Source organism: Triticum dicoccoides, chromosome 5B, assembly GCF_002162155.2.
Source record: "Triticum dicoccoides isolate Atlit2015 ecotype Zavitan chromosome 5B, WEW_v2.0, whole genome shotgun sequence".
Classification (NCBI taxonomy): Eukaryota; Viridiplantae; Streptophyta; class Magnoliopsida; order Poales; family Poaceae; genus Triticum; species Triticum dicoccoides.
This window is the reverse complement of record NC_041389.1, coordinates 542,276,014-542,286,765: the sequence shown is the minus strand read 5'-3', so window position 1 is coordinate 542,286,765 and position 10,752 is coordinate 542,276,014. Positions and strand designations below refer to the sequence as shown.

At 38.7% G+C, this 10,752-nt stretch overlaps 1 protein-coding gene across 1 annotated transcript; it reads left to right on the top strand.

Moving 5' to 3' along the window:
• The first annotated feature begins 7,410 nt into the window (after nucleotides 1–7,410).
• On the top strand, nucleotides 7,411–8,570 carry LOC119309997. Its single transcript, XM_037585871.1, has 6 exons — nucleotides 7,411–7,539; nucleotides 7,625–7,913; nucleotides 7,992–8,050; nucleotides 8,143–8,232; nucleotides 8,331–8,387; nucleotides 8,492–8,570. The coding sequence occupies exons 1-6, from the start codon at nucleotides 7,490–7,492 to the stop codon at nucleotides 8,568–8,570; spliced, it is 624 nt and encodes a 207-aa protein (XP_037441768.1). The 5' UTR covers nucleotides 7,411–7,489.
• Nucleotides 8,571–10,752: the final 2,182 nt, after the last annotated feature.

Sequence of the window (10,752 nt, the reverse complement as noted above, 5' to 3'; positions counted from 1 at the left end):
ATGGATAGCGAACAGCCAGTTCACCAATTGATGTACGACGCTCCCTCTCCTAATAATAATGTTCCAGCCGCTCCACTTCCCCTCCCCGAGAAGAAACTGATGGATTGCTCTTTAAAGTCTGCCTGGCCTCACCTCATTTCCTTCCCATCGGGTCTCTACCACGCCAGTCATACCACCTCCGGTCAGCAACTCCCTGCCATTTCCTCCATGTTCTCTATGTATGACATATTGTTGATTGCATCACAAATTTGCACCTTCTCAGGTACTGCATGCTCAACGATGCCCAAGTAGTCATCTTCGTTGGGTTTCCCTCACTGCAAACACAGGCGCATTTGGTTTTTGCCTCCTACTGGTACGTAATATTCCCAAATTCTCCTCCATTGCTACTTCTGTAATTTTGTTTGCTCAATATCAATCTCAATATTATTTTCTGTAATTTTGTTTGCTCAATATCAATCTCAATATTATTTTCTGTAATTTTGTTTGCTCAATATCAATCTCAATATTATTTTGCTAAATTCAGTATATAACAGTGCACTCCGATTCTCTATACGAAACAATTGAACACATACACATTGCATTTGTGCACCCTGTGTTAGATAGTTGTCTCTCGGCGTTTACATTCTTGGCCCCTTCATCCAATTGCACTTCCTTGGGGTTATTAGGCCTCCTGACATGGAAAACGCAGAAAGTTCTTCACGTTATCCAACTGGGCATGGGGTTGGTCATCCACGAGAAGTTTCACGTAGACGTGGACGGCCACGTCGTACGTCAGTACCCGATCCTTCTCCTCGAGCAAGCCCATATGTTGCTGGACGTGGACGGCCACGTCGTACGTCAGTACCTGATCCTTCTCCTCGAGCAAGCCCACATGTTGCTGCCGATAACCGTCGCACACGTATGGCTAGAAACAGGAACAGAGGTTTGTTAGGCACAAATGTTCTTTCAAAGTTTTCTTCTGCACAATATATCCTGACTTTCATTCCATCATCTACTTCTTGGCATCAATCAAGCAATAGCATCTCGAGAGCAACATTTATCAGACCAACTTGCAAATGAACAATCGTCTGCATCGACATCGCAAACGCAGAATATGATATTTGCCCATAACCGTAAGCTTCTGCATGTATCCCTGTTAATGTCTATGGGTTTAGAAAACATTTACGTTTGTAAAAATCCCTCTCTTTCCGGTTTACCTTTCAGGAAGTATCTTTGAACCCTTAACACTTGGAGGCCCCCAGTTTTCTTGCAGACATTGTGCCGGTCTGTTTTGGTATGAAGAGCGTCTACGTAGAGAAAGACATACTTCAAATCCAACATATAATTTATGTTGCAAAGGAGGAAAAGTTTACCTGCAACCATATAAGCCTCCCCCTCAACCCCTATTGGATTTACTGACTTCACAGAATCCTTCACTGTCAAACCACTTCTTTCATCATATTCGTCAGTACAATACCATGTTTGCAATGACTTCAATGGGAGCTAAAATTAATGAGTCCATAAATGACGGCCTGGGCCCCTACGTGTTCAAGATTAGTGGCCAAGTCTGCCACCGTGTGGGTTCTTTGAGACCAGAACCTGGCAACAGGCCAGAATATGCTCAGTTATACATGGTTGATACAGAGCGTGAGGTATCAAGCCGAATAAATGTTGCTTCATCTTCACGCACTGCTACATCTACACACACTACTTCATCTACACGCAATTCATTCCAAGCTAATGAAGGCATTGTCCAGTCCCTCATACAAATGTTGAACACGCATAATCCCATTGTCAGCTGTTTAGGATGGCAAGCCAAAGATTAAATGGGAATGATTCTGACCATTTATCAGTCAGAATATATGGAAAACCTGACGCCCATGGCGATATATATAGTGCTCCAGTAGCGTCCGAGGTTGTTGGATTGGTCATTGGTGATATAGGGTCATCTCAAGTAGGCCGAGACATTATAATTGAAAATCATTCATCACAGTTGCAACACATAGATGAAAGACACTGCAGATTTATGTCCATGCAGTATCCTCTGTTATTTCCATATGGCGAGGATGGCTATCATGATGAACTTATGTACCGTTCAGCATCACACACAACTACTGGACGTCAGAAAGTCACAATGCTAGAATATTATGCATATAGGTTACATGATAGACCAAATGACTTCAACACTCCATTACAATGCAAAAGATTAACACAAGCTTACTTTGTGGATGGCTACTGCTGTGTTGGAACATTCCGCATTGGATTCTTCCGGAAGCCTAGCTTTCAGCGTAAGTATAGATCATCACCATTCAGTTGTTTGGCAAATTCCGTGTCAAGAGGTATTACAACCGGTTCTGCTGTTGGCCAAAGGATAATACTACCTTCGTCATTTACTGGAGGCCCTCGCTACTTATACCAGAACTACCAAGACTCTATCGCTATCTGTAGAAAATATGGTTGCCCAGATCTATTTGTCACCTTCACATCAAATGCTGCCTGGCCCGAGATTACAGAGGCTTTATCATCCATTCCTGGACAAGAACCATCTGACCGTCCAGATATTGTCAACCGGGTATTCAAAATGAAACTTAATATCCTAATGGATGATATTAAAAAGAAAGAATTCTTTGGACCAATAAATGCAGGTAATAAGAGTTCCCTAAAACTTATATTCCCTTCACACAACATACTATTCTGTCAATTATTTAACATATTTTAAATTCCTGTAGTTATCTACACAGTTGAATTTCAGAAACGTGGCCTTCCACATGTGCATATTATTATATGGTTGGCCAAAGAAGCCCCTTTGGATGCACAGAAGATAGATTCATATATTTCTGCTCAGTTGCCAGATCCTATCAAAGATCCAATAGGATATGAGGCTGTATCTTCTTTTATGGTGCATGGACCTTGCGGCAACCTAAACCAGTCATCCCCATGTATGTCAGAAGGAAAGTGCACAAAATATTACCCAAAGGAGTTCTGTGAGCAAACCACTGTACGGGAGAATGGTTTCACAGAATATGCCCGACCAAACAATGGAATTACTGTTAGAAAAAATAATGTTGACATTGACAATAGATACATTGTTCCTCACAATGTTGACCTGGTGGTTAAGTATCAAGCCCACATAAATGTAGAGAAGGTTAATCATGATGGAATGCACAAATATCTTTTCAAGTATGTTACAAAAGGATTTGATTGTGCTAGAATTGGCCTCCACACCACGTCTTCAACATCAGCTTCATCAAGTGAAACTGTAAATGAAATTGATAACTACTTAGAATGTCGTTGTGTCACACCAAATGATGCTGCCTGGCGATTGCAGCAATATGATATTCATCATACAGACCCTTCAGTAGAAAGGCTCCCTGTTCATCTTCCTCTTGAGAACAATGTGATTTATTCTGAAGATGATAATTTGGAAGAAGTAATTGAAGGCCCCAAAAATGTAACCACTAAACTGACTGCATGGTTAGATGCTAACGTACAAAACCCTGCAGCTCGCCAATACACCTACATGGAATTTCCAGAATATTGGACATGGCACCAACAAGGCAAATACTGGGATCATCGTCGAGGTCCCCAAAAGAAAATTGGCCGCATTGCACATGTCAACCCCGCACAGGGAGATACTTTCTATTTGCGAATGTTGCTCAACGTTCGTAATGGTCCAACCTCCTTCGCAGATATCCGGACTATATTAGGCCAAGAATATCCTACATTCCGGGCAGCATGTGAAGCTTTAGGTCTCCTAGGTGATGACCAAGAGTGGTCAAATGCATTAAAAGATGCAGCAAACTGGGCATTACCATTCCAATTACGTCAACTTTTTGTTACCCTATTGCTTTTTTGCAATGTCACAAATCCTATCAAACTTTTCGAAGAACATGCATCAATAATGTCTGAAGATATGGCACATCGGCTGAATCGTGATCCTTCTCAGTCCAACAATTCATCACTTCATTCATATGTGACATCCTCTCTTCTCATTGAACTTGAAAAATTGCTAAGGGATTCTGGATATTTCTTATCCCATTTTAATTTGCCACTACCAGATGATATAGGAAATGCTTCTGCTGAAAATAGGCTTTTGCTAGATGAGCTTAGCTATAATATTCCAGAAATGTCGTCCACTTTGAACGACAATATTTCGAAGCTAAACAGCAACCAGAAGGATGTTTTTGAGGCTATCTATAATTCCGCCATGAATAATGAAGGTCGAACATTCTTTGTTTATGGGTATGGTGGAACTGGAAAGACTTTTCTATGGACTACTTTACTTTATTCTTTGCGGAGCCAAGGGAAAATTGCATTGGCAGTAGCATCATCAGGAATTGCTTCCCTATTGCTCCCAGGAGGTCGAACACCACATTCCCGTTTTAAAATTCCTTTGGAAATTTCTGACAATTCAATGTGCAGTATAAAGAAAAATACGCACTTGGCAGAACTTATTCAGAACACATCACTTATTGTTTGGGATGAAGCACCAGTCAATCACAAGTATTGTTTTGAAGCACTTGACCGCACCCTCAGGGATATATTATCAGATAGGAGGCCCAATGCCGAAGACATGCAATTTGGAGGTATAACAGTAGTTCTTGGTGGGGATTTTCGACAAACACTCCCAGTAATAAAAAATGCAACAAAGCATCAAATTTTGAAAGCTTGCATTGTTAACTCCTATTTGTGGAATCAGTGCACACTTCTACAACTGAATCAGAATATGAGGCTGACCTCAACAAATCTATCCATCTCCAGCAGAGAAGCATTGCGGAATTTTGCTGACTGGCTTTTACGTGTTGGAAATGGCACTGAACCTTCTGTTCCTGTTCCAAATGAACCCAACAACACATTTATAGAGATCCCCCAATATCTCCTTTTGAACCCAGATTCTAGGAATATAGATGGATTGATATCGTTTGTGTACAACTCAGGTTGTCAATCAGCTAACAACACATCATATTTGTGTGAGCGTGCTATTCTTGCACCTACCAATGATGTTGTTTCTAAAATAAATGACAAAATGATCGCTCAGCTAACAACGAGTGAAATGGCATATTATAGTGCAGATTCAATTGATGATAGTTGTCCTAATCAATCTACTCTAGAAGCATTATATCCAACAGAGTTCCTAAACAAAATTGAAATACCGGGACTTCCAGACCATGCATTACATTTGAAAATTGGTGTACCTATCATGCTTCTGCGTAATCTTGATCCATCAAGGGGACTATGTAATGGTACTAGACTCATTGTTACACAACTAACTGGCCGTGTCATAGAAGGACAAATCATAACAGGAAAAGCTATAGGTTCAAAGGTATATATTCCTCGGATTGTCACTACGTCAGCTCAATCTAAGTGGCCTTTCAAATTGAGGCGTCGCCAGTTTCCTATTCGCCTCTCATACGCTATGACAATAAACAAAAGTCAAGGGCAAACACTAAACCGAGTTGGTGTCTACTTACCATCTCCTGTCTTCTCCCATGGCCAATTATATGTAGCATTTTCAAGGGTTACATCACCAGATGGTTTGCGGGTTCTGATTGAAAATAGCCCTGTTTCTTATGAGCACTGCACGCATAATGTAGTGTATGCAGAAGTTTTTAGTCAAATTAATAGGCGCAGAAGCTAAAATATAAGGTATTTCATCCACTTGAATTTTATGTTATGCACCGCATTTCACATATATGTTCAAAACATGATGCTCATTCCTATTAATTTTTTCCCTAATGATCTTTTTCTTATTGATTTAGATATATCTCAGCTATGGAGTCAACTACAAAACTTAAAGACATCACTGTAGGACAGCAAACCTGTAGGGTCTTTGCACGCCTAATAAGGCTTTGGGATGCTATAAACATGAATAAAAAAATGGAGATGCTTTGATCAGCATTGATGGTATTCTCTTAGATGAAGATGTACGTCCCATTTCATACTAATCTATTTCAATTTGCACATTCAGAAATTAATTCAAAATGGTGCTGACTTTGCATAACCCATTTCATTATTTCAACTGATTGCAGGGAAACATGTCACATATCAGTGTGCCCAAAAGATTTGAAAAACAATTCCGCAGCCTGCTATCTGAAGGATTTGCCTACATTATTTCCAATATTGCAGCCATTGAAACCGGAAGGAAATCATATGTCTACCACCATCAGAAATACATCCTTCAGTTCAAACAGGACACAAAGGTGCATCCACTACATTCAAGGGGAGCAAATATACCAGCAATTGCTTTCAACTTTTGTCCATTTGATCAACTGCCAGCAAAAGCAACTGATTCCAAGCCACTCCTAGGTAATGTGTGGTTGACTTAATTATGTCTTGACAAATATACTTTATGCTGATTACCTTTTCTTACATACTTACGACCTTTAGATATAATAGGAGTAATCAGTGATGTTGGTCCATTCGACTATGCTAGCAGAACATCTCAGCACAAACTTCGGAAGATCAAAATTCGCAATCTAGAGTATGCTTTTCATGATATTGCTGCCATTTAAATTAATCCTTAATCACCCTTTCTCCTCTGATTGAACAAGTATACATTGCTTTTGCAGTGAACAGACACAAGAATTGGTTTTATGGGGCAAACATGGAGAATCATTTGATGAAGAAGCCGTGCTAAAAAAATCTCAACATGGAATTGTAATAGCCATATTTTCTGGTATAACAGCAACTCTACAAAGGTTTACAGGTGATTTATCAAAAAACATACATAAAACAAAACAAAACAAAAATGATTTGTTTAAAAAACATATAATCAAGTATATCTTAACCTTGATATACCTTGTAGGTATGACACAAGGATGTTCAAGTTCGGCAACAAAAGTATATCTTGATCTCGATATACCTGAGGTTCAAACATACCGCACCAGGTTCCTCTCTCTCTCTCTCTCTCTCTCTCTCTCCCCCCCCTCTCTCTCTCTCTCTCTCTTTGCTTTCACAAATAGGAAACCTACAAGCTAATATATGGGTAGATCCTCATGCCCTGTATTGTGTCGAAACACAAGTTCACAGTACACTTGCTGAATCTCTATGGTTGCACGGCTACCAAGAAATACCATGAATTCTTCTCAAATAATGTTCTCTTTTTTTCTCTCTCTCTCTCACTTGCTATTTGCCTTCACAAATTTTGTTCACTGCTACAACAGAATAATACTTGATATGAAACATCATTTGCAGCTACCAGTGGAAATGTCCAACACTAGAAAAGAATCTTCCTCAGGTTACACATGTGTCTCCACTGGAAGCAGCAGGAAAATTATACAACATAGAACAAATATCCACCCTGCCAACTTCAGCTTTCCAGGTCAATAATTTCAAGATACTTTCTTTTTTAACTCTCTTTTATTGACTAGAAATATATGATTGATGCTCAACACTTTTGTTTAACAAGGGAGGAGCAACCTTCAGTACTATTGCAAGAGTGACATCCATTATACAATCAGTCAAATGGTACTACAAAGCATGCAAGCATTGTGGAAAAGGATACAACAACATGTCAGATACCCAGACATGTGCCTGCCAAATAGCAATTCCATGCCCATCGTACGATACATACCTAACTCTCATCTAAGAATAGTTTTCCAAATGTTCATGTGACTAAGAGTTGTACGGATGTACCATGCTTCAGGTACAAACTTCCCCTTACACTAACAGATGCCTCGGGAAGTTTGGATGCAGTTGCTTTCTCTAGAGTAGCTGAAGACTTAGTGCAACATCGTGCTGACCAAGTTTCTATGAACATGAAGATCGATGCTACCGATCATGCAAATGCCCTAGATAATGCCATTGGTAAAGAAAGGTTATTCTACATAGGAATGAATACTGATTTGGCTGCCAAGTACCCTATAAAATATGTCCTAAAGAAAAGTTTCTCTGTCGACAATAATAATTCAGTACCTCTATTACCACCAGCAAAGGTTAGCAACTTTTTAATATTATTTGATTATTACTATTACTGTATCACACTGTTTTACTTGAAACGACAAACTTTTCAGACAGCCCAACAGACAAACCTACTGCCCCCTCCAACTTCATCCAACATAAGTGCTCAAAGGTTACCAACCATTTATCAAATTTATTATGATCAATGTATTCACAGAGTAGTACATCCATATTTTCTAATCAATTTTGTCCTATTATTTTCAGTCCAATTGGACAAAACACCGAGGCCTCCTCTGAGAATACACCTCCAATTGGTAATCAAACACATACCAAGATAAAAGAAAATGAATCCAAGTAAGCTTCATAAACCTACATACTTATTTAACACCCTCACATCAAATTTATGCTTCCTGTATGTAATCCTTCATACTGATTAATCTTCCTTCTAATAGATCTGGAGCAAAAAGAAGAATAGACTTTACAGAGGATGATGCTAACAAATCTATCAGGTATGACAATACTCACATGCCTATGATGCACAAGGTTTATACATGCTCTCTTTTTATTGATCGATTCGCTTACCACTTGAGAGAACTATCTTATCTGAGTGCAGATCAGAGGAACATGAACATGGTCCTTCCAAAGAATGCAAGAAAGAGTATGTATTACTTCCCACAATCTATATAAAATAATTCTCACAAATACAATTCCCCCCCTTCAAATAATTACAATGACAGATGTTCTCTTTATGCAGCAAAATAGACAATAAATATCCAACAACCAGTGATGGACAGCAGGAGTAAACCAAACATGCAGACCAATTAGGTACTTAAACTTTTAATTCCAACCTTTGTATCATCCTATTTTTTACTTCCAATTTTAACAATGCTATGCTTCGCAATACACGCATTGGAACTTCCACTGTCCTATACCTACGACTAGCAAAAAAATATTTCTTCATTTCATACCCATTTTGCTGAGCTTCCATTACAAACCAGAACCTTTTGTTTCACACATCATGTCCTTGCTTGCTGCTCTGTCCTTGAGTGCTTATAGATTTGCCATTCATGAAACACACCTAAACTGAAATCTTATACTACTCTTAATTACAGATGTTAACATGTGGACGAGACAAACAAACAGGAAGGGTCTTGCTATTTATGGCAGCTGTTAACATGTGCAGGAGACAATCACACAGGAAGGATCTTCATTACTGGATATTGCTTGAATGCACTGAGTTTCTCTTTGTTTTTCTCCTTTCCCCTCTTGAACCACCAGAATACCCATTTCTCAACGTGTATGAGTACGAGGGTACTTTTAGTCATAAATCTATGAATACCAAACTGGGTTTGTACTACATTTTGAATGTTAACATCAGGATCTCTATTATAATATCATCTCTGTTTTTCCTGCTAAAGAGTATGCATCTCTTCAAACTCATAAACTGTAGAAAATGCTGCCCAGGCTAGCCTTCACTGATTGAGTTTTATATTTCATATACCAACCCTTTGCTGCTGCTACTGGCTCAGATTGATACCAGTATGGTTAGAAACCATGACCAATCACATGACATGGAACGCTTAGAACAATAGTTTATTTTGTTTAGTTTTGATTCAACCGGGCCACACTAATACTGTCGACGGCCATTCCAACCAATTATTTTCTTCGCTAGGAATCCAACCAAACAATCACCATGCCCAAATCTTACATGCATGGGCAATATTAATGAGTACATTAACCTGCTAATTAAGACCCCAATATAAATATTGTCTATATATATTCACTGTTATATTTGTTGTGTATTAACTATTTTAAAAACAATATATTTCGGTCACATGTACATTAACCTGGTAATTAAAACCCCAATATAAATACCATCTATTACTTTCTATATATTCACTGTTATATTTGTTGAGTATTAACTATTTTTAAAACAATATCTTTAGGTTACATATTTTTATGACTGCTACACATCTATATATAAGAACAACCATACCATTGTCCATTGTATTCCTATAACTAAATATTGGCTTTTGCAAGTACATGGACAAACAGCAGGAAGCTAACAGGTACGACTCTTACATACATAGTTGTTTTCTAAGTTCCCGCTATGCAATTAACGATATTCATACCTATTTTTCTACAGCATGCTATCTGATGCATCAAGAAAAGTTCTGCCACCTTCAGCAACACATCCAACAAGAGAAGCACACAAAAGGTAAAAAGAGGCTATTACAGACATGAAGAATGACACGAAACTACCAACATTCAGCACCTCTTTTCAAGACGACGCGACAAAGAATCATTCATTCAAGGCTGGCAAATACATCATTGAGTACATCAAGAAAGGAGTCCCACATGTACATTTTGTTTACACGGAAGAAGGCACCAGCGATGACAACTCCAAGGAAATTTAGCCACATATTATGAAATTTATCTTATGAAACTGTTATGCATCTATGAAATAATCCTTTTTGTTGGTGAATCCATCAAATAATCAAGTCAAATAAATTCATTACTTCTATTTTCCTCAAATGAATTTCAGCAAAAATAATTTCAAGAAAATCCCGCAGCAACGCGCGGGGGAATTATCTAGTAAACACAAACCATGGATCCAAATAGGGTCAAAACATATAGATTACCTTGAGTAACATGTCCATGCTATGAGAATGCATCGTTCAGAGAACTTTCATTGGTGCCATACTGCCATGGTACCATAGGACAGACCTGCAGCTGAGTGTGGAAGAAATAGCAAAGCAATAAAAAGATCATGAACTGTGAGTCAGCAATCCTAACATTTACATTTACACTTCAAAATTAGCCAGGTTTGCAAACTGCGATCCGGGAGGAGGCGCCCATATCTCAAAACCAATA